Raw genomic sequence first — 22,950 nt, forward strand, 5'->3', positions numbered from 1 at the left:
TATGCGAACAATGGAGAATATTAAAATAGAAAACTAATTGGATTACGAAGTGATAAAAGCGCGCCAATTACACACCACATAGGCTTCTTTCGGTCGAATTCGAATAACGGCAAATTGTTTACGGAAAAACAAAACGGAATTGGAACTCGGTTTATCAACAAGAAAGTGGAGTAGGATTTGCGTGTGCGTTTTACGGCTTACGGATATTGAGTTTTCCCACAGAGAGCCGCCAAAGTAAATGAAAAAACGGGAGACGAATCGCAAATATTGAACGCAAAATATTTTTATAATCGTATATTAAAGCAAACCAATGCAAAACACTATAGTAAATGCGACAAACAACGTAAAAACAATAAACAACAGTCGGTCTATGCAAACACCGCCGGTCGCCGCGACTGTTGTACCAGCGTAACCAATAAACGTGTCAGTTCTCAACTCTGCCGGTTGGAGCGCAACGAAGAAAACTGCGGAGATGTCGCGAAAATCGCTAAATAAAGAATCGAAAACACAAAACGGAGCCCCTTCTGTCTTGTTGGCCACCTCGGGGCATTGTTTTTCTTTCTCATACAACAAAATAATAGCCTTCAAGTGCTTGCCAGTTTACAAGTTCGCAGGCTAGTTCAGCCCAAAAACACGTGCATATCGTTTATTGTTTGGGGATCCACATCCTCGCGTCGGGAATCTGCCGTTGTTAAATAACGCGTCTAATGGTAGAAAATTCTCCGTTACGATAGTGTCCTCTGCTGGGCTTACGACTAGAGTTTAACGCTAGAGACGGTTATTTGGAACCAGCGCTGATAAGACGGACACTTCTTACCGCTCCGTGACCCGCACTGGTAATATTTATCGACAATAAGCTCGCCTTGGAAAGAGGGTTACATTAGCGATTGACTGGAACGCTTTGTTACGATTTCTTATTTCAAATTTAAATTGTCCACCGCTACTCTCTCAACCCCTAAAGACCCCCTATTAAATAAAGAACAAAAATTCATAATGGCGTGATGGGCTCCATTCACGTTTGCGGTATCGGTAGCTTCTCGCTAGCGGTAAATATTTCTCGGATTGGTTGAAAATTATGACTCCGGCTCATAAAAACAACTAAATTCATCGCACGTCTGCTCCCTGGGATAGCTTAAACGTTGTAAATATACAATTCTATCAATCGATGTAAATGGAAAGACAGATACAGCATCGGAAATGTTCCTTTTTGCCCTTAAAACACGGATGGCACCATAATGTGTTTATATTAAATTCCTTGCCCTCTCCTCTCTCTTTCCCTTTCTCTCCATCTGTCTAGGGCCATTTTGTGCAGCATCGGCTCAAAATTCACCGTTCCGTTCTAAGTACACTTACGCGACCGAGTTCACCCAAGCTTCAGTTCCTACCAACTCGTCTTCACCTCCATTCGAGCACCTCTAATCAGGAATCGTTCACGAGCGCCATTCGCTCCAGCGAGGCGCTACCACTGGGGCCTGCGTTTCCGAGTGACAGTAGAGCCGGGCTCCGTTGCTCGGTTGGTGCGGCCGCCTGTTGTGCCGTGGCACTGGAAGAACTGGCCGCTGGTTGTGCAGGAGATGGGAGTGGCACCGCTTGCTGTGGTTCTGTCGGTTTTGGCACCTCGTCCGATGTTGCGACGGCAGGACTGTTGTCACGCTTGGCTGGCGGCGAGTCCAGCAACATGTTGACCGAAACGAGCAGCGGAAACGTAAGCTCGCGGTCAAACACGGCCAGCAACGTTTCTTCGTTCTTCTCGAGCGAGACGGACTGAATCTTGGTGATCTGTTGGTGCCGGATTTGACCCAATTCGTTGAGGGCGGCCAACGAGACGCGTATCAGGAACTGTCGCTTCACCTGCAGGCTTAGCAGCCGCTCGTGTTCCGTCCGATGGTGGCGTTTGATGCGCAGGGTGCGTGTATCGGACAGCAGTAGCAAATCGAGCCCGTAGTGAAAGCCGGTCCAGCGCCACCGTTGGCTAATGTTCTCGGGAATCACCCGTCCGCACCGGATACAGGACTCGAGGAACGTGCGCTCGTCACACTTGACTTCCTTATCGAGCGACTGATCGATCGCCAGCACACTACACCACTGCCGGAGCAGCGGTTTGTGGAGCCAGTCCGGCGGAATGATGTTGTCCTCGTGGAGTAACCGCACGTCCACGTGGTGGTTAAGCAGATTGCGTAGCCGTAAGGCACGAAAAACGCGCACGAAAGGTGCCCCTTCCGGAGTATGCAGAAACGGAACGGGATTGGTCCGCTCGGAAAAGTATCGCTCTCGGGTAGGATCCGGCAACCCATCGGAGGCGGGTTCGCTGGGGAACAGCTTCAAAAGCATCCAGTGCCGTAGGAGCGCGTACAGCGAGAATTCGGTCTGCACCACGTACAGGTCAGCACTTGCCACCAGCTGTTCCATCAGCTCCACGCTGACCGTGCGCAGTCTATGCGCTTTCTGCTGAAAGTTGCTCAGAAGGTTCACCAGCAGCCAACCGAAGGTGTATTGCTTGACCGTCTTCACACCGTACTCGCAGGCTGCGTTGTAATACAGGACAGCGGTCTGTGCGGAAGAAAGCCAATGGATTAATCAAACGGAAGAAGGGATGATCGTATAGGGACGCGTACCTCAGCATTGGTCGTTTCAACCATCACTTCGGCACAACGATCGATCAGACCATCGAGCTGAAACAAAGTAGCCGTCGCCAGCGTCGAAACGATATCTTTCGGTTCCAGCACGACCTCATCCATGTACAGGGAACCAAAGACCGAAAAGAGCGAATCGATCGTAATCTTCGGATCGATGATTTCAATATGCACGTACTCCTCGTCCGCCTCTCGCCATGACCCATTGAACATGGTGGCAAAGTACGGACTTTGGCTAAGGTACACTTTGTGCAAGTGCCACATTTTGCCCAGTGCGTGCACCGTTATGTCCGAGTTGCGCTCTTCCTTGAACAGGGCCTGATAGATGTACTTAGCCGTGGACGTTAGTTTTTTCCTGCAAACAGTGACAACAACACTTATTAGTAAATGCAAAACCCACCAGTGATAGGGAGCTCAGGTTTACCTTTTGGGGGACGTAAGTGATTGGTCCAACAGATCGCTACCGTCGCCACTTTCACCATCATCCTTGTCGCTGCGTTTGCGCTTCAGACCACGAACCGATTGTGAAACATGGCTCAGTTTGTTTAGCACATTTCCCATCGCGATGCTGACCCCGTCGTCACACCGGGGATTTGTTGTTCTGCAAGACTCGATTTGCTCCGTCGATGCTTGCTGAGATTCCGATGTCTGTTGGTTCGATTGAAGAAAGTTGAATGGTTTTCGCAGACTCTGCTTCCAAAGTGCTAATTGTGGCACCTCTAGGATTGCGCCACTGTGAAAAGAAATGAGAAGGTTTTGTTGTATTTACGGAAAGAAAGTAGTTGCAGCTTCTATAAACTCTGAAAAGATCTATTAGCACAAAAGAAGCATCGGGCAGCGAGTTTACTACTAGCGTGATGTGTCGAAATGCCGTGCCGCGAAGTACACTTCCGTTCGATGCGTCGCTTGTCTTACGAAACCTTCTGGTGCTTAAGCAAACAAACAAAAACGAAATCATAGAGCTTCGTCTCAGAAAACCAAAACGGACAGACTCAAAGATGGAGAGATGTGATGCGTTCGGTGACTGGAATATGCTAAAAATAATCCAAACATTCCATCATGGACTGTAGTCTACTTGATTCAACTTAGCGACATCGGAAAGAACGTTGAAGACGGGGCCTAACATAAGTTATACTAAAAAGGGAATGTCTATACCAAAGAAGAGAGAGATTATTCCACAAGGAACAGCGTCAAGCGAAAAGCAGAAATATACGGTACAGAATTTCGGCAATTTGCATACGCCGCATTTGCAGCCGTTTCACTCCGTCCGAGTCTGAATGCATAGAAGATGGATGATTTTTTTGGCAAACGGACACTTTTTTGGAAGAAAACTTAAAAAGGATACGGACAGCAACAATGCATGCTAATCATGTGCTACAATTTCTTCGCTCCTCGTTGGATTTTAATGCAAATTTCGAACCATGCGATCACGTGTTAAGAATAGAATTGGACATAATGTTGACCCACACCCAATGACTTGAAATGATGTCATTATCTGTTGAGTGAGACAGTGAAAATGTAGAAATTATCCAGTGTGACCACAAACGCGACGAACAAACAATTGGTTTTGGTCTCAGATATGATGTCACCTGGCCAGCTAACGCTTTTGTGCGTTCCGACAACTTTCTTAGTACAAATGACGGACCCGTACCACCAACGAGCGGAAAATAAACAAACTCCTAACCTCCGGTGCATTCCGATGGCATAGACTAGGAACAAAACAAATAAACGATGTGTGTTCATTTATGATACCGAGAGCATGCTGCAGCATAAGCAGCATAGGCGGAGAGTACCGGGAAAGGAAGAAGTGGTGAAGAAGCCAGTAAGGCACTCCAGCACTAGCACACACGTTTCACGTGCGACCTCGACCTAACTAACTGGCGCTATTTCCGACGCTGCTCTACCGATTTCGACCAACATGGGAGGGGTCTTATGCCTGGGTGGCTTGATTCGTGCACTACCCTGAAAGAGGATCCAACAGCGAAACGAAAGTAAATATTACAAACACAACTCCATCGCGATCGTGTCGCGGCTCCGTTCAAAGTGAGCCGTTTTCGATTTTCGTGATGTTGCTCCGAGAGCAATCAGCTGGCTGTAGTAGTGTGGTGCCACAACCGAAAACCGGACTCACGCACTCAGTGGAAAAGAGGCTAACTATTGTGCAATCGGCGGTTTGTGAATTCACAACACCAAACGGCGTCGCGTTCGAAGCCATTTGCAGTCGCAAGCAATCTACGCGATCGCCGCCAGCAGCAACCATTACAATGATGTCATCGCATTGCAGTCCCCTCGAGTTGCCGGATAAAGAAAAAGCGGCCGTGTAGGTGTACGCCGGAGCGTGATCTGGGATGATATTTACACGCCAAATAGCGAGGCATGACGGCATCGGGCCGCGCCAGCTTGCCCGAGTTGGAGCACGCTAGCGGGAATAAAAATGGTCAGGAAAAATGATGCGCATGAACAGGAGCGAGAATTTATAATTCCGATGTAAATAATTGATGGTAGAGAATTTTAGGGTAAAAATGTCCCATCAGTCGCCAATCGTTCCACAATTTGCACCTCACATAGCAGCTTCGCCGTTGCAATGATGCCTTCGATCGATCAGAAATGGGTGAGTCAAGGCTATGGAGTGCATTTAGGTCCAGATGTGCACAGCTCTCGTTACCACGGTGATGAGTATGGTACAGACGCCGTCGTATGGTAGAAAGATTAAAATAGACGGGCATTCGATTTCATCGTTACACCGGCAGCTGCTTAAACCATGCATGGAGTTCCAAGATCGTTCGCACATCCTGCTGCACTACATAATGGGATGGCTTAGATAGAAAGTTCTTGTTCGAACTGGTTTGCAATGATCGTTTTAAATGTGATCCACAAATGTGAGCTGGCAATCTTCCTTATCTGCACGAGAGTCTTATGTCACAGCCAAAGCAAACAGGAACCACAACAACAATGATCATACGATAGTGCACAGGTCTTTTAAACGCTGCACAACCTCCAGATAGCAATCGCCATCACGGTCTAATATTTTCAAAGCGTTCCGCGTCGTTGGTCATATAAATTTTCGATAGAATACATTTAAATTAGGTATTTTTCCATGCACAAACATCCATCCACTAAGTATTCTTATTCTATTTATAACACTTCCGTAGAATCTTTAAGGTGTTGTTAGGTAGGGCACAATGCACTGCAAAGTTCACTGCCCTCTAATCGAGGAAACCGATCCCGGTCAAATAAAACACATAGCTCCGCAGCGTAGATTTCCAGGATTTTCAATGCAATAATCCGAAAAAGAAGCACTCAACACAACATAACAAAGCAAACCGTCCAAGAGTGAATGTGACATTCTCTTTCTGTTTACCTTCTTCCGTAGCTGGTAAGCAATCGTCGGAAATTACGTCGTAACCACGCTTGCCGTTAAAAAATTATGGCCATCGTACGCAACACCTGGTCGCCTAATCCTACGCACAATAGATTATCGTGCACCACTGTTTTTTGGTCCCGTTCTTGTCTCAAAAACCATTCACGACGACTGTTGATTCACGACGCACGCTTCAAAACAATACGTTCCGGAACAAGTTTCTGGGAGGGAATGAATGCAAAACGGCTCTGACAGCTGAAACGCACAGGCGTCACACCGCAAGGGTTACTGCTACAAAACACGACGCGCGCGTGCTGTCGAGGCAACATTACTGCACCGAGCAAAGGTAAAATATTACAGAAATGTACGACAAACAGCGATTGTGGGAGCAGTTAAAGGAGGTCCAAGGAAATTAAACCATGATTCGATCATTTTAATTATGATTTCATCCAAAGCATAACAGAGGTAAATAAACAAGAAGAAGTTGTCGCGCTACGAATCGCTTGATGATTGAATCTGGGTCCGTTTACAGCATCGAGTTTGAGGAGTTTAAACCTAATCACATTTTTAAACTCGGTTTATTTTGTTTGTTACGAAGCAGTAACATTTGGAGAATACAGTTTTATGAAGTCGCCAAAGTTCCAACATGAATGGCAGTGCCGACCACTACCTGCAATAAAGTTTTGCACTACAAGCCAGTATTCGAGATCCTACTGCAGGTGTACGTTTTCTCATATTTTCCTCTTGAATACAAAGATGCGCCTACACCCGGCATGATTCGTTTTCCAATAGATAACACGAATTTATTGTGGATTCACTCGTGCTAACCGTCAAAGAACGGTTGATGTAGGCTGTTCTTCCGCTGCCGGCCGCTGATTACTGTTTGTCGCTGGTGTGGGTTTCGCCGCGCGAAAGTAACACAAGACGCCGTGTCCCCGTGGTACAACAAATAAGCACGCCACGATTACACACAACAGAAATGTTTTCTTCGGTTTCCATAGCTCGTAGCTTCCCGCGATGCACGGGACACGACGCCTTGCGGAGCGGCTCGCGCGATCTTCCTCCACTATTCACCAACAAGGACACAGTAGTCACCAACGCCTCACACCCGGCCATCACACCGAACGAAAACCTCGTCTCCTTAGTTGATAACCGCCGCCGCGACTCGCATCATTAGGTTGTAGAAGGGGTGTTGCTTAGAAACGGAGCTTCTGGAAGAACCACTTGTTCTTGCCGGTCTTGTGTCTTTCCTCGAACTTGACACGGATCTGGTAGCGGACCTTCTTTCGCTTGACGGGGTCCTTCAGATCTCCAGCGGAATATTTGCTGTCAATGCTCACATCCGGAACGCTGTAACGCGTTGGCATCAGATGGTTGTAGTTGAGCATCTGTCGGAGGGAATGAATGAGTAATTAGTTAATCGATCGGACCCAAAACCCCTTCTACGCTACCACCCACGGCCTACCTTGATGAACGGCTTTATCTTGCAGCGCTTGTGCAGACGCTCCTTGGTCATTCGCCGCGAAACTCGACGGGGATAGCGATCGATGCCGGCAACCAGCGCTTGGCCGAACTGCTTGTCCGCGGTGCCGTCGTCGAACGTTTTCATGATGATGGCTTTGCGACCGGCGTACCGTCCACCGAGGACGAGTACCACCTTACCCGACTTCATAATCTTTCCCATATTGGCCTGCAAGAAGAAGTACAGCAAAGCAACAAACGATTAACGGATGTTCACAATATCACACACAGCAAGTGAAGTAAATCGAATGCAGCAGGAAGCACGCTCCCATAGGACATTTCCGAATGTGACAGCGCAACAAACAGCTCAAGCGAGCCACCGGGACACGGATGAACTTTCTCGGTAATTTCGACAGCAAATTGACCTTTTACCAGGCGTGTTCCATTGTGCCGCAGCAGCCGCTCCTTCTGTTGCCATTTGGGGTCGATTTTCAGTCTATTTTTCCTCGCTTTATGTCCAAATTTACGCCGAAATTACTTACGTAGTGAAATGTGTTCACCGTCGCTGTCAATGGCCGACCGGAAAAAGAACTAGTAAGGGACAGCGAACATTGACGTTTCAACGCCGCAAGCCTGGCTGCCAGCAGTTCGGAAACGTCAATCTCACCGACGTATAACAGTTAGTGGTGTGGCCGACCTTTGAATTTAATCGTTAAGGGGGCGTTCATGTCGGGCTGATTGCGAAAGTTAGTGCTGGTGTCCTACCGAGAGCCAAAAAATCACACACCCAATTTGTTTTCGTTGACAAAACGCAAGTTCCACGCTAACGTTATACGATACAAAATTCTCGCTCGAATTCGAAGTCGAATTCTCGAACTGATTACTTGACTGACATTTGATATGAATGCTCGTTTGTTTTTGTTTTTTACAAATGTTGTGCTGAGTGCATCCGGTGATTTGTAGTCATGGCTCTGGTACATAAACCCGCAAGCCAAGTTCCGCAAGATGCCGTGCGACTGAGTGAAGAAGAAGCGCTCCAATATTTTCTAAAGCTCGTTAAAGGATGGGAGCAAAAGGGAGACGTATGGCCACTACGCTACACTGCCAGCATACTGGGAGTATGCAGTGCCATTTCCGGATTCTACTTTAACAACCACTACCGGCTGGCGCTCAGGCTCGGTAACTACGGTCGAATGTCGAGCTATTTACCGGCCGTTGCGATTCCAGCGATCATGGCCACCGCTTTCCACACTGCCTTCGTGCAGCCCGATGTAATCCTACGTAGGGAGCCGTGTCCTGTTTGCACACAAACGCGAGCAGCTATCATTCAGGGCGGCTTTTCGGTTGCCTATCCCCTATTGCTTGCACCATTGTCTTCGTTCATGGTAAGCTACCGATGCTTACTAAACTTGGCCCTCATAGCATTTATCCGTCGAATTCTTTTTCCTTTCCCTTTCAGTTCGCCACAAGACATTTCACGTACCGCCTGCCGTCGATTACGGAACAACCGATAGCGGTGTTGAAACTATTTCGTCGGCTTACGGCGCCCATTATGATGCCGATCACTGTGCTGCTTGCTTGCAACCTAGCGATTTCGATAGCCCTGACCGGTCAAGAGTTCCAAGCGGTACACAGAGTTAACATCCGGATGCTCGAGATCGAACGTCAGCTTGAAAATGATGGCCTACTGCCGGCACCGTGATGGGCAATGCGGGGCAAGTTTCGACCCACAGGCTTGGAAATGGGTCTACTTTAAACAAAGTCGATTTTGTAGAAATTATATCCATGCACGGTTATTTATTATTAAAAAAAGAAAAAAATTCTTGATTTGTATTGTCCAAGACTTTCGCATTTATTATACACACTCTCTATTTCTATATCGAAAGTTCTTTTTCTATCTGGTTTGTTACGTAAATTTTGTTGCACATTACCTACCGATGTGTATTTTTACAGTTTAGTTATACGCAACACACGTCGCAGTTAGCTAACAAAAACGGACTCGGAAAAAAGAAATAAGAACTAGTCTAATGTGGGAAACACATTCAGAGACGCTTGTTGCCGCTGACCACACCGGGCAACGGTGGCTCCGAAGGCTTTCCCCCGGGTTCCTCTCAGAGAGCCACGTTGGAATAGTCTGGCTCGTTTTCGCCCTTCACGTATACCGGCCCGTGTTTGGCCATATACTTTTTGATAAACTCGCGCGCTTTCGTCTTCACCGAATCCGTCACCTCCAGCTCGTGTACCGTATTGTCGCAGTGCTTTAGCTCCTTCAGCATAACGAAGTGGGTTAACTGCGGATAAAGTTGGGTGAAAAACGGTTAGCATTCTTCCTTCGAACTCTTCGTAGATTCCTTCTTTCCGGCGCTCTTACCTTTCTGGCGAGATGTTTAAAGTCTTCGGTGTTGGTAATACGACCCACCTGGCAGCTCTCCTTCCGGTACGCGCTCAGGTGCTGCACGATAACGCCCGCAATCTCCACCCGGAATTTTTCCTTAATCTTTCGAGCCTCCTCACTGTTGATATCTCCTTTGCTGGATTTTTTACGCTTCGGCAGCTTTGCGGATAAGGCTGCTGTCGAAGAGGAGGAAGAGGCAATGGCCATGGAAACATCACCCAGCGAGCCAACCGTAGCCGCCGGAACCGTCGGCCCCGCGGGCTCGTTTGCGGCACCTTCGGTCTGCTTTCGCTTCTTGCCCAACCGCTGTTGCACTTTCTTCCACTCCTCGTACGGCGATATTTTTTTCTTCTTCGTCAGTATGTCCAACTCGTCGACGATGCACTTATCTTCGACGATCTTGTGCGACACGACAAGATCATCATCGATCAGAGAACTATCGCCAACACCGACACCACCAACACCGCCGACACCGCCAGTGCCACCGCCGGCTGCTCCATCCGAGCCACCGGTAACGATGGTCGCCAGGGACGTCTTATCGAGTGGACCACCGAACGGCCCGTCCGCCAACGTTTTGTCGAACATGCTGCGGGCTCGCAACCGTTTTGCTTCCTCCTTGCGTTTACGCAACTTTTCCTTCGTCTCCTTGTAGCGCTTCATCTCCATCTGGCCGTACTGTTTGTCCTCTTCGGTGCGGGGCTGTGGGAAGAGAAAGAACCGTAACACACACCACATCAAGGCACAGGCTCTGGAGCTCCTTGTGGTCCCGCCATGCTTACGCTAATGATCCGGGCTTGAACCAACTTTAGGCTGTGCTTCCGTTTCCGTCTCAGCAGCAACTGTTGCGCAGCCGCTTCGTCGATGGTGGCCGCCGTGGCTGCAGACGATTCACCAAAGATCTCCTCCAACGTCAACATCTGTGGTGAACCATCGCCGGATTCTTGTTTCGGTGCCGTCTTCGACATATCGTCGTTCATGTCGTCCGGTTTCGCCAAAACATCGTCTGTAGATTGTCACAAAACATGTTAACCCAAACTTTCGCGCAACCATTACCATGCGTGTAGCTTACCCAGGTTGAAGCTGGATTGTTGCTTGCGCTTCTTCTTCAGTAGCTGCTCCAGCTGCTGTGTCAGCTCCTCCTCACTCGAGTCACATGTATCGGTCGTACTCGAATCGGAACTCATCGAAATGTCTTCGTCGGCAAACGCACCGACCGCCTTGCCCGCCTTCTTCGGTGGTTCCCACTGCGGGATGCGATCCTTGACGTGGTAGTAATACAACCGGCCGCGATCGTCGATCGCAAAGCGCCAGTATGCCGGCAACTTCAGTTTCGCCGGAAGCTCGTAATCTTCCGGGTTGGTCGATAGTGGTGGTGGTTGAATTTTAAAGTACGCGTGACTCGGTGGCGTCGGCAGCAGCCGATCGTCCTCCGAAAAGTACTCGCTGGTGGCCGGATTCATTCGCACCGGAATGTCCATCGGAGCGGTCAGATGCGGATTGAGCCCGAAGCGGAAGCATGCGTTTTCGTGCATCATCCACATCTCCTTCTTGCGCCGTTCGGCCTCCTCGTGCGCCACCTTCATCTCGAACAGCTGGCGGCGCTCCTGTTTCGACAGATTATCTTGCTTCACCGCTGGATACAGCGTGCTACCGTGGGGCGGCACGAACGGTGGCCTCTTCAGTTTGCTCGCACCGTACGGCAGTTCGCTGCGATCGTCGAGCGAACGGCGTCGCTTCGGTTCCCTTGACCGGTCCCAACCGGTGCGCCCACTATCCCGATGCCGATGCTGGTGCTTGTCGTCGTGCTCGGTTTCCAGTAGTCCCAGCGAATGGTACCGCATGTCCGCTTCCCGTTCGTGTTCCTTCATCTGCTCGATGCGCTCCTTCTTCGGAATACGGAACACCTCCTTCAGGTTGGTCCAGCTGATCAGCAGCTTGCAGGACAGTATACGAATCTGCGTCAGAAGCCGCTGCTCCTCGGGAGCGTTCTCGTCTTCCGGTTCCGGGATTTGAATGTCCGACAGCAGACCACTGGTGCTGGAGAGATCCGCCTTTGCTCTGATGGCCGCTGCAGCAGCGGCAGCCGCTGCCTTCTCCTTGTTCTCAACTTCCTTGTCGCAGGTGCTGATAATTTCCTTCAGCTTGCCCAGATCGGCCAGCTTCAACAGTTCCGGCATATTCTTCAGCACGTCCACACTCCCCAGAACGTCCTTCGTCCGTGACTGTTGTTGCCCGTCCGCACGCTGGCTCGCGTTGCTACTATCGCTCCCGGCACCATTACTGTCACTCGGAGAACTCGTCCTTGATATTTCTTTTTCCCCCTTTTCGACCGCGTCCTGGCCGAGATTCGACGATTCGACTGTTAAGGCTGCCGGTGGCGTCGGTGGTGGTGGTGGTGGTACCACGCTGGGAGCCGCATGCTTCCCCTTCTCCGGCCGGGACCACTTTTCGATGGTGTGCAAAATTTTGCTGTCCTTCAGCATGGTTTTGTTCGGAATCGGCAACCGATCGAGCGTGTCCAGAATCTGGATGCGGAACTTTAGGTCCTCGATCGCTTCCGCCGGTTCGCAGATCCAACCGTACAGCAACCGGAGCCCGTGGTAGTCGAGGAACAGTCGGCGGCAGGCCAGTTCACCACTCTGCAGCAACGTCAGCAGGCGGCTGCGTGATTTGATGTCCTTCGCACGCACCATCAATCGGGACAGCTTCAGCGTGTGGGCCTGATTCTTCAGGCCCGTCTTCAGCAGCATGTTGATTTCCTCCTCCAGGTCAGCGTCCTCGTGCAGCTCAATGTGGCGCTTTTGCCGTGCCGCTGCGCGACGCCTACGAGTTTTCTTTCGCCTTACCGCCGCCACCGTGGTCGCCGTGACCGCGGCCTGTTCCGTGGAAGCTTTCTCTTGCTCCGGAGAATCCGCGCGATCATCGGCGATCGCTTTCGACGTTCCTACTGATGGTTCCTGGCCAACGGGGATCTCACGGGGATCCTTCGGACCGGTTTCCTTCTCCTCCTCGCTTTCCTCTTCCTCCTCACCATCAGATTCCTCGTCTTCCTCGTCAAAGTCCGAATCGCCTTCGCCACCGCTCGGTTTGGCCCCGATCCAACCGCGACAGTTCTCCGCCTCGCAGTAACACTTCTGCGCCTTCCGGCCATACCGCTGGAACTGATAGTCGAATGTGATCTCCTCGCCCGGCAGGATGAACTTGGTGCTGAAAAACCCGATCCGCAGCTCACCGTTCACGGTCCACTTCTGGGTCTCCGCGTTCGGATCGCACGAGTGGTTGATGAATCGCGAAATGTTGCCTTTCGTCGTTGCATCGATAATGCCATCGCTTCGGAGCGCCATGAAGTAGTAGTGTTTGTTCTTCTCGCGCGAGTAAGCCTCCGCTCGCCCGTCGAACTGCGCCCCGTTCACCACCTCCCCGACGTACTCCATAATAAACTCTCCCGGCACGATCGGTGCACTCGCCTGAATGCCGAAACCTTTCTTCTCCGTCCGGAACACCTGACAGTGCGCATAGTCCTGTCGTTGGAACCGTCGATTCGTACACCGATCTCCGACGACACAGCGCGATCCACACTCGATCATCAGCAACCGATTGAGACAATCTTCGCCACAACCGTGCTCGCCTCGCTCGAACTCCTCGTGCGTCAGGAAGCAATCGCACGTCATCTTCTTCGCCTCGCGGCTCACGATCCGATCGCAGTGGTAGATATTTTCACGGATCGTCTCGAACCGGCTCAGCTTGTCTTCCATGTCGCGCAGATACTCCTCCGACAGCTCAATGTTTACGCTTTCGCCCTCGTTCGCTGTTACGGGCCAATTGGCGCCGCAGGCGGATACCGCCCCTGCCGGCCCTGTTTGAAAGGCCGCTGTACCACTTGCTGCCCCTACTTGCTGCTCACCACACGCCAGAGCCTCTTGGGAAGTGCCGGCAATGGTCACATTAAAGTTTCCGGTGATCGCATCCCGTAGCACTTTCGAATCGATGCCTACGGAGACGTTGGTCTTCTTCAGCAATCGATCTTTGTCCCGCACCAGCCCATGGCCACTGGTGCGCTGCTTCTGTGAGCTGATCGTTTTGATGCGTGTCGAGCGACGGATCACACCATCATCGGTGTAACTTTCGATCAAGCGGACCAAGTCGACACGCTGCGAGTGAGGATCCTGTCCACTCCCTGTCGCGGGTTTGCCCTGAACCTCCGACACGCTCGCCGGTTCCGCTTCATCACCCGACGAGAGGTCACAGGGTGTGCTGAAGTCACTCCGAAGCCCAGAGTCATCCTCCGAAGCAAGACCGCTCAGTGTGCCTTCGCCATCCGAGAGTCCCAACCCGTAGTCCGAGCTGCGCTCCGAATGAATCGTTTCGGTTTCGCTAAACATTCCATCCTCCTCATCCGGCTTCGGAAGTATGACTTTTATATCCTCCAATTCCGCTTTTATTCCAGCTTCCTGCGACGGTTCCGCTACAGCTGCTTCCATCGTTACGGATTCCGGATGTTCGACTTTCACCTGTTCTGCTAGGGGTGCAATAAGATCCCCAACAGCTGGATCCATGGGCAGTAACGCTGGAACATCGATGATTGGCTGGCAGTCGTCCTCTATTTTGTACATTTTCAGTGAGGCTTTTGTGACAATTTTTGGGGCATCCGGAGATGGTTTGTGTACCTGATCCGGGGTGGGTTCTTCCGCTGGAGTAATATGGACGGCACTCTCTACCATCGGTTCCGCGGGTCCGGGTTCAACGGTCGGTTTCTTCTCGTGCCATTCTAGCGAAACACTCGGAGCCACTTCCCGGAGCCACTCGGAGCCACTCGGAGCAGACTCAACGCGATGCACAGGCGATACTGGTTCCCTGGGCGTTACATCTTTAGGTTTTTCTGATTCTCTTTTATCTTTCGATTTAGACTTTTTCACCACCGCTAACCCATCGCGCTGATTGTCGCCCTTTGGAAAGTCTCCGGAAGTACTCTTTTTTCCTTTCGAACTCTCCCAGCTACGCCGTTTGTCATCCTCCTCCTTGGAACGGCGCGACTTGTGTCCGGAACCGCCAACCGACTCGGACAATCGGACCGAACCCGAATCGGGTCTGGCGTGCTTACTACTTTTGCCGTGCTTGTGATGGCTGTCCTTCCGGTGGTGCGAAGAAGACGTAGAAGAGGACGTTGAATCTTCCCGTTCTTTCGTATCGCGACGGCGCGATTCGTCGGCAGGTTTGCGCGGAATCGGTTTCATCTCCAGAGCCTGCAGTTCTGTGTCGAAGGATTTTTTAGGTTTATCCTGGCGGATCGGTAACATCACCTGCGATCGCCTGCGATTTTCGATAAACGTCGATAATGCAGCAGCGGGACTTTTTTCTACTCCGCCCTCGCTCTTCTTGTCATTTTCCTGTTTCTTTTTAGTGCGGTCCTGTTCGGCCCCGATCTCTGACGATCGATCGGTGCTTAGATCGCCCGTTTGCAAGGCGCTCTCTCGATGTTCACTGTGCTGTCTGTGTTTTTCGGTGTATCGATCCTTCGCTTCCGTGCGTTTGCGGACACCATCGTCATCGTGGCGCTTTTTTTCCTTCTTGCGATCATCTCGTGAAGTTCTTTCAGATCTGTGTTTGTCCTTCGATGCAGAACGATCATCTTTCGATGATCGATCCTTGTGAGATTTTTTCGTAGGACTGTCGACAGATTTTTCTGCCTGATGCTGTCGATCCTTTTTGGGCATTTCGATTTTGGATATAGTTTCTTCCGTTTTAGATGAAACCGACTTGGTAGGTGTTCTAATTAATTCCTTCTGTTCACTGGCGACTTCAGGTACTTCGTCTGGTGGGGCTTGCAGCTCGGGTGTTTCCGGTGGGTTGAAAGAATGCTCAATCAGTTCTTCAGTAGCAACGACAGCAGCGCACTGAGGGATCTCTACGGCAGGAGACGTATCTTGGCGGTCTTTCGGTTCATCCACATTGCCGGTGGCAGTAGCTGTGGTGGTGATGACCGTTTCACCCGTCACAGGATTAGCCTCCGTTGGTTGTTCGTCCTTCTGTTGGTTTGCCACCGAAGGTTCGGGAATAACCGGAATTGACGATAGTCCTCCGGATGAATTCTCTTTACATTTGCCGGTCAGTATTTCAACCATTTTTTGCACATCATCCGGCACCTCCACAATCGCTTCCTTCTCAATCTCTACAACCTTCGTCTCATCGTCCACAACTACTTCTTCGACCACCAAATCCGAGTGCGAAAGGATTTCCACCATTTCGCAGGAAACCTCCATTTCCGTCCGAGACTCTTCTTTCTCGTCCGCACTCGCTTTGCTCCGTCGCTTGCGCTCACCGCTGTCAGCAGGTTGCGCTACGGGAGCACTGGCTCCTCCACGGGAACCGCGGCCTCCTCGCGAGCCCCGACCACCGCGACTTCCCCGTCCTCCTCGTCCACCGCGACTGCCACGACCTCCTCTACCTCTCCATTTCGTTGGCCCCACGGCAGCGAATGCCTCCGCGACCGGGGAATCCGTTATTATCTCATCGGCTTGCAGAACGATGATGTCGACGTCTTCCGCACCATCACTTCCAACACAGTCCGGTCCTGAACTCGGTCGGTCCCGTCGTCCCTTTGCTCGTTCTTCCGGAAACGGCGTGTCCTCCTGTGTGACGTTCGAGACACTTGTTGTTTTGTATGATCTACGAATAAATGTGGAACCGGCGGGACGTTCGGGAACAGTGATCGTGGTACCACCACCACGTGATTTTCGACCCCGCCCGGAGCTGGTGGGTTTCGAGGTAGTTATCGAAGAAGATTCGTACGCTTCTAGCTGACTACAGACAGGACTAGCGGGGGTGCAGGACAGACTGTCGTCGTCCCCAAACATGGTACCGTCGAACCTGAGCGTAATCAAAGAGTTGTCGCGTTCCTCCGGACAGGGAAGTTGTATCGTTTCATCGCTCGGATCAACACCCGCTATATCCAAGATGGTGCTGATTGTAGACCGCTTTTTTCTGCCCCTTGTCGCTCCCATGGGTACGCTCCAGCAGGGTGTAATCTGTTTGCTAGTGCTGGCACTCGGTCCCACGCTCAACGCCATTCCCTTGGGTGATCTGTTGCTCGCGTACGTACGCATAGGCTAGGGGAAAAGAATTTCAATTGCATTATTAGTCTCTGACCGCTTGGAAACTGAGAATGCTAATATTACCTGAGACATTGGCAGCGGAGCATCGACCACATAGTCACGAAACTTATTTGTTACTTTTACTTGCCGTTTCGATTTTCTGGTTGCTCCAGCATCACCCTCTAGGGGCAGGACGGTTTCCCCGTCGGCCCCTTCCATCGCGAGCACCATCTCATTCGCTACAGCCGCCGAACGCTCTGCTTCCTCCGGAAAGGAGGACTCTTCTGCGAGATTCCTGTCGTCCTCTGCTTCGATGGAGACCCCATCCCCGCAATCCAACGACTCTTCGTCCAATATTTCGATAATCTCGACCTCCTCTTCTCGGTCTTCCACAACTCCGGATACATCCGGGTCGATCGTGCGAACCTCTTCTAGCACCTCGACACCGGCTGCCGGCGTTTCCACGATAGCAACCCTGCCTCTACCTCTGCCCCGTCGACCTCCTCGACCGAAACCTCTTCCACGCCCGCGGCCACGGCCACGGCCAACCAAAACCTCTTGCACCGGTGTTACGGAGGTCGATCTTACACCACCATCACTGCTTCGACTTAAACTGTCCGACGACTCCTCCAGCAACGATTCGGCCAATTTGTTCGCCGCGCCAGCTAGCGTTCCGCCACGCTTGGTTCGTCCCATATTGAGTTTCGCTGTCCGCTGCGAGTTTGTCACGTTATCCCCTTTCCGCCGGGCAGTTCACCCTGAGTCCGGACATTCACTGCGTCGCAACGGAACGTTCGATGGCGGAGATTTCGTAAAACTTTTTACCGCACACAGAATAGTAAGAAGATGGCTTATCTTTTCGTCGGTGCAAACAAAACAATCTCTATTTGACAGCACCAATGCAATGACGCATGCCGATGTCGACTATGTCGACGATGATGATGGTCAATCTGACAATCGAGCCTCCGAGTTAAAAGACGATCATACAAAACAAGCGTTCGGAACGTAAACACAGCGGACAAAAAGTGGGCCAATCCGCCCGCTTACCGACGGACAAGTGACGTAAACGCACACCGACAGACTGCCGCCTCTGTGGCCTCCTTTCGCGGCTCGTTACGCACTATCCTTGCCCCCAAAAAACCACTTGGACGCACTCTTCTGGAAAGAGTGGCCAAAAGTGAATTCCCACGTAAGAACGAATGTCCTGCCGGTTGTGTTGGCGATCTCCGAGGACCCTCAAACATCATCCGCAATAATGGCGTAATGCGAAAGAGAAAGCTGTAGTAGAAAGTGCTCGCGCTCGTTTTTGTGTACATTTCGCTGTATGTTGATTCGTTTTTATGTGCGCTATCGTTTTGTTTCTATGAGTTTTAATAATTGGCAATAATCCTCGGAGGCGATTTCCAAAAACCCATTGAATCCCCTTACGACCATGTGGACAAACTAACAGTAACCAGTAGAGAAATCGTGAGCTTTCGTGGACTGTAATCTGATCGAATAGTCGATTGAGAACCAGGGCAGGAACCTCGAAATCATCAAGATGAGCGTTTCAAAGTTTTTTACGTTGAACGCTCTTACCTCGCAAAAGGTTTGACTGACTCTAATGACCTCTAATGGCCACCAAACTGCAGCTCCACTAATCAACCGAACTCTCCGGTTTTTCCGCAGATGATCATTCTTTCCGTATCGGCCGGAGTGGCATTGCTGGGGGCACTAGCAGCGTATCTCGGTCGTCGGAGAACTCCACTGCCACCGCAGCGCCGGATACGCAAACCGTGCAGTCGGCGACCGAGAAACAGTGTGCGAAGTCCGAACGATATAGTATCGGTGGCAGGTTCTAAGGTATCAGCTCGGTCCTACAGTCCAAGCGGATCCGTGCATGCCATTTCCGATCGTATGTCACTTGCCTCCGGGTCTCTCGTGGCCGCCGGAACATCATCCGGCGCTGCACCCGGTTCTATAGTGCTTCTCGGTAACGCGTCCCCCCTGACGCCGCAGCAGCTCGGAGTGATGGGCATGGAGGCGCTCGAGAACGTAATAAGCTATTGGGAGGATGCTCTGACCGGACGTGACGAAACGGGACTACCGGGACGATTGAACGGCGACCAGGAAGAGTTTTGCCAGGAACTACATAACTTGCTCGATGCGGCCTACACCCTGCAGGAGCAGGGCGAATTGCTGTTCCTCGATGAACGATCCGTGCTCTACCGGGATGAAAGCCGCAAAAAGGCCGTCACAAGCAACGGAATGGGCCTGGGAATGCTGACCAATGGGCACCGATCGAGCTCGGATCCAAACTTTGATTCGGCGGAAAGTTTCGCTTCTGCCCTCGATCAAGTGGCCGATTTGCGCGAGTTTGAAGATTACGCGGAAACATTCTCCGATATCGAGCGCTATCCGCTCTACTCCAGTGCGCTCGAAATTATCGACGAACGACTGATTCCGTGTCGCACGCTACGAACCGACATGGTCGGCTGTGCATCGGATACCGAGTACCTGGCGAAGCTTCACTGCATTCGCTTAGCTTTCCAGCTTCTTTTTAAGGTACGCGCTGCTACCGAGGATCCTCTTCCAAAATGGCAATTTATAACACTTCCTTTTCTACAAAAAACAGGATACCAAAAACAGCCGTTGGGTAGCGGATACGGGGCGACAAATCTTAACCGATCTGCTTAGTTTGGGCGACAAAGATCCGAAAGATTTCCTAGTGGCATACGAAGCGATGCTCGAGTTTCTACAGAACGCCAACAACTGGGTGGACATCGAGCTAGAGCTAGAGTCGCGTAACGTAAAAGCGATGACGTTCTACGACGTGGTTTTGGACTTCATCATCCTGGACGCGTTTCGTGATCTCGACTCACCACCCAACAGTGTGCTGGCGGTGATCAACAATCGGTTCCTGTCGAACAGCTTCAAAGAGTCGGCCCTTACGACGGCCGTATGGTCAGTGCTGAAAGCCAAGAAGCGTCTGCTCAAGTTCCCGAATGGCTTTATGTCGCACTTTTACTGCATCACCGAGCAACTGTCCCCGCTGATGGTGTGGGGTTTCTTCGGGCCAAACGAAACCCTCAAGGTGGTGTGCAAGTACTTCAAGGAGGAAACGATCGGTTTCCTCTGCGACATCTACAACTTCCAGAAGTGCCGCTTCACCACGGTCGAGGAGCTGGCCGAGGACATACTGGACTGTATGCATAAGCGCGCCAACAACATTGCCGTTAAGTTCAATCAATAATCCTTTGTAACCACGTTTTCCGGTGGTGGTCACACGAAATTGTTGTCGAAAGGTGGATCCAACCTTTTAGTTCCAATTTATTTATGTATATGGGTTCGACGGATGTTGCGTTTGGGAACGCAGTTAGCAGTAGGATCGGTAAGTGCTCAATCAGGCGGCATCAAAAATGAAGAAGACACCAAGTGTAATGGTACAACCCTACTGGCCCCAAAGTGTGCGGTAGCTCGAGAGACGTAGAGGTAGTGACATAGCTTTAATAAAATGAACGAAAACTCTTTCTATCCTGCAGCGGATACTGTCAAACGGAGTTTAAATGGGGTAATCATTAGCTAACGAATCAAAAGTAAACACGATCAAAGCGGTAGGTTGCGGGTAGCAATTTAATCCGAATATCTTATGGTTACTCATTGCGATTAGAAATTAAGAATTTCCTTTTGAATAAATATAACTTCTCCCGTGGATGAGCTACACTGTAAGCGACGGGGACCCAAAGCTTAAGCGGCCACTGTATGACTCTCTTGAGTGTGGAAAGCATTTCTATTTGATTGTTGCCTGAAGTTTGCTCATACGATCCTCCAGTTTCTTCACCTCCTTGTTGACATTCTCCAGATTCTGCGCGAACGCTTCCTGGACACCCGTGAGCAACGTTTTATTAACGGCCACACCGTTCAGGATGGATACCTGGGTCGTTTCGAGTTCGGCGAACAGCTTGCTGAAGTTGGTTGCTGAAAGGGACGTATTCTGTGACATTACGAACCGTTGACAAGCGAGAAGTGCCGACACTTACCGTATTTGTGCAAGGATTCCAGGGTCTGCATGCGGTGCAGCATATCGGGAAGTATCTGAACGATCGGTTCCGCCCCTTTCGCAATTTCGTACAATTCCAAAATCTGTCAATCGATAGAAAAACCGTCAAGCTAAAGCAAATGTTTTGCTGTTGCAGCGATCTCCCTACCTTCTGTTCCCGATTGGGATCCTGTCCGGTGGCGTTCGATTTCTCCTGAATGGTGTTCATCTGTTGCAGTAGGTTGTTTAATCTCGTCTCGATCGTGTCCAGCTGCGAAGGCTGCAACAGCGCAGCCTTAGCGGAGATATTCTGTACCGCTTCGATGAGATTTCCAGTGCCGGTCGTTCCAGCTAGCCGGCTGATACGCTCCGGTTTGGCACCGACCGCCACCTCTAGTTGGTGCAGCCGATGCTCGAGTTGAGCCACGCGAGCCGAGTACTTTAGCTCGGTGGCAACCACCTTCGGATCGCTACTGGTGACCGTACCCGTCTTTTTGTATTCTTCGATTTGTGCAATCAACTTGTTGGCCTCGGCCTCACCCCCTCCGGACACTGCTTCCGACCCAATGACCTGCTCCAGTTTCAAGCTGTCGAGCACCTTCTTCGCGGTGCTTACGACCCCAAACACCGTTTCGTACGAAGCCTTCTCTTCCGCCGTACGCCGAGTGTCCGACCGGGATGCTTCGATTTCCTCCATCAGCTCGTTCATCTCGCACTTTAGCCGGTGGCACCGTTGCAGCGGTGTTTCGTGCTCCCCTTCGCCGGCCAGCTCGTATTCGAGACTTCGCGCATCGTACCCGAGCCGATTCTTGCGACCGATGCCGTCCGAAAAGTCCACATCGCCCGTGAGGTATTTGCCCTTGAACTTGCCAATGGAATCCTTCGTCGATAGGTGCAACCGTTCGATGGCATCATTTAGCGGTTCCTCCTCATCGTAATCCGAAGTTTCCGCTTCGTTTACGTCCGCCGTTTCGTACACATCCGGCTGGTCGTGGGCCTACGAGAGTACCAGGATTGAATTTGTTAGCTAAAGTAAGTTTGCCACGTAGCGGCACTTACGATATACGGCAGATATTGAAATTTGGGATCGGCCATTCTGCACGACGACGGGAATGTAGAAAGATTACTTATACGGCAATGACCTCACGCAGGAACGCAGGAAATTCTCGATCAAAGCAAGCAAGATTTTAGTTGATTTATTTGCTTTCTCGCTGTCAATTGTAGTACAGTTTCGTTTACATGAGTGTGTTCAGCACCTTCAGAAGCTGTCAGAAATTTGTAGGGCGAGCATTTTCGATCAATATTTCTAAAATCCCAGAGTCTGAGACGCAATCAAAACAAAACAACTTCTATTTCGGTGCAATATGAGTGCAACTTTGGTGAATATTGCCGAAGAAGATTTCTTCGGGACGGTTATCCGGTATGGCCTGTACGTTGGGGCCATTTTTCAGATGGTTTGTCTCGCCGCATGCATTGTGCTGCCAGACTCGACCAGCTTTACCGGGGATTCGGGCAACTGGTCACCGAAGGTGAGGACGGTCACGGACGAAGGCTAGGCCTTATGAGAGAGTACAATGTATGAACTAAAACCTTATTTCTTCGGAACAGAACAACGATAGTGAGGATTCCAGTTCGGAACACTCGTCGCCACAGAACACTCCGAGAAGACCGTACCACCGAAGCCGCAAGCAGGACAAAAAGAAGCGTCGATAGATAAATGGACTTGTGGACAGGCTACACTGTACTACTTAAACATTCCGACATTCCGAAACTCTATAAAGACGTTCGATGTAGAAGACGTATTTAAAATTAACCATCAAGCAATCCCATTCCTTAGTGATCTCAATCCAGTACTTGGGAAAGCGGTGGACCGTTTGCTAGTCCGCCGCATTAATACTCGGTAGAAATATGTCGCTTAAATGTAACTCTGTGTTGTAGAGGTATTTATTATTAAAGCGCGTTACCCGCAAGGGTTTCTTTCTGTGAAAATA

At 50.7% G+C, this 22,950-nt stretch overlaps 7 protein-coding genes across 7 annotated transcripts; 3 read left to right on the plus strand and 4 right to left on the minus strand.

Moving 5' to 3' along the window:
• Positions 1 to 615: 615 nt before the first annotated feature.
• LOC128277334 (protein germ cell-less) lies at positions 616 to 6,206 on the minus strand. Its single transcript, XM_053015782.1, has 4 exons — positions 5,995 to 6,206; positions 3,058 to 3,366; positions 2,616 to 2,988; positions 616 to 2,550 (listed from the first exon to the last, which is right to left on the minus strand). Exons 2-4 carry the CDS (start codon positions 3,192 to 3,194, stop codon positions 1,420 to 1,422), a joined length of 1,641 nt encoding a protein of 546 aa, XP_052871742.1. The 5' UTR covers positions 3,195 to 3,366; positions 5,995 to 6,206; the 3' UTR covers positions 616 to 1,419.
• A 565-nt stretch (positions 6,207 to 6,771) lies between these two features.
• On the minus strand, positions 6,772 to 8,105 carry LOC128277356 (60S ribosomal protein L27). Its single transcript, XM_053015805.1, has 3 exons — positions 7,998 to 8,105; positions 7,460 to 7,684; positions 6,772 to 7,382 (listed from the first exon to the last, which is right to left on the minus strand). Exons 2-3 carry the CDS (start codon positions 7,676 to 7,678, stop codon positions 7,191 to 7,193), a joined length of 411 nt encoding a protein of 136 aa, XP_052871765.1. The 5' UTR covers positions 7,679 to 7,684; positions 7,998 to 8,105; the 3' UTR covers positions 6,772 to 7,190.
• A 288-nt stretch (positions 8,106 to 8,393) lies between these two features.
• On the plus strand, positions 8,394 to 9,244 carry LOC128277351 (transmembrane protein 126A). Its single transcript, XM_053015798.1, has 2 exons — positions 8,394 to 8,840; positions 8,915 to 9,244. The coding sequence occupies exons 1-2, from the start codon at positions 8,421 to 8,423 to the stop codon at positions 9,155 to 9,157; spliced, it is 663 nt and encodes a 220-aa protein (XP_052871758.1). The 5' UTR covers positions 8,394 to 8,420; the 3' UTR covers positions 9,158 to 9,244.
• Positions 9,245 to 9,566: 322 nt separating this feature from the next.
• Positions 9,567 to 17,637, minus strand: LOC128278545 (probable histone-lysine N-methyltransferase CG1716). Its single transcript, XM_053017274.1, has 6 exons — positions 17,026 to 17,637; positions 13,828 to 16,956; positions 10,920 to 13,746; positions 10,630 to 10,853; positions 9,827 to 10,549; positions 9,567 to 9,746 (listed from the first exon to the last, which is right to left on the minus strand). Exons 1-6 carry the CDS (start codon positions 17,635 to 17,637, stop codon positions 9,567 to 9,569), a joined length of 7,695 nt encoding a protein of 2,564 aa, XP_052873234.1.
• A 310-nt stretch (positions 17,638 to 17,947) lies between these two features.
• LOC128277335 (mitoguardin) lies at positions 17,948 to 20,770 on the plus strand. The gene is made up of 3 exons (XM_053015783.1): positions 17,948 to 18,529; positions 18,610 to 19,485; positions 19,556 to 20,770. The coding sequence occupies exons 1-3, from the start codon at positions 18,482 to 18,484 to the stop codon at positions 20,171 to 20,173; spliced, it is 1,542 nt and encodes a 513-aa protein (XP_052871743.1). The 5' UTR covers positions 17,948 to 18,481; the 3' UTR covers positions 20,174 to 20,770.
• Positions 20,527 to 22,150, minus strand: LOC128277342 (dynactin subunit 2). The gene is made up of 4 exons (XM_053015790.1): positions 22,019 to 22,150; positions 21,129 to 21,956; positions 20,961 to 21,063; positions 20,527 to 20,898 (listed from the first exon to the last, which is right to left on the minus strand). The coding sequence occupies exons 1-4, from the start codon at positions 22,052 to 22,054 to the stop codon at positions 20,711 to 20,713; spliced, it is 1,155 nt and encodes a 384-aa protein (XP_052871750.1). The 5' UTR covers positions 22,055 to 22,150; the 3' UTR covers positions 20,527 to 20,710.
• A 134-nt stretch (positions 22,151 to 22,284) lies between these two features.
• On the plus strand, positions 22,285 to 22,945 carry LOC128277357 (protein anon-73B1). The gene is made up of 2 exons (XM_053015806.1): positions 22,285 to 22,488; positions 22,568 to 22,945. Exons 1-2 carry the CDS (start codon positions 22,324 to 22,326, stop codon positions 22,670 to 22,672), a joined length of 270 nt encoding a protein of 89 aa, XP_052871766.1. The 5' UTR covers positions 22,285 to 22,323; the 3' UTR covers positions 22,673 to 22,945.
• Positions 22,946 to 22,950: the final 5 nt, after the last annotated feature.

Source organism: Anopheles cruzii, chromosome 2 (assembly GCF_943734635.1).
Source record: "Anopheles cruzii chromosome 2, idAnoCruzAS_RS32_06, whole genome shotgun sequence".
Lineage (NCBI taxonomy): Eukaryota > Metazoa > Arthropoda > Insecta > Diptera > Culicidae > Anopheles > Anopheles cruzii.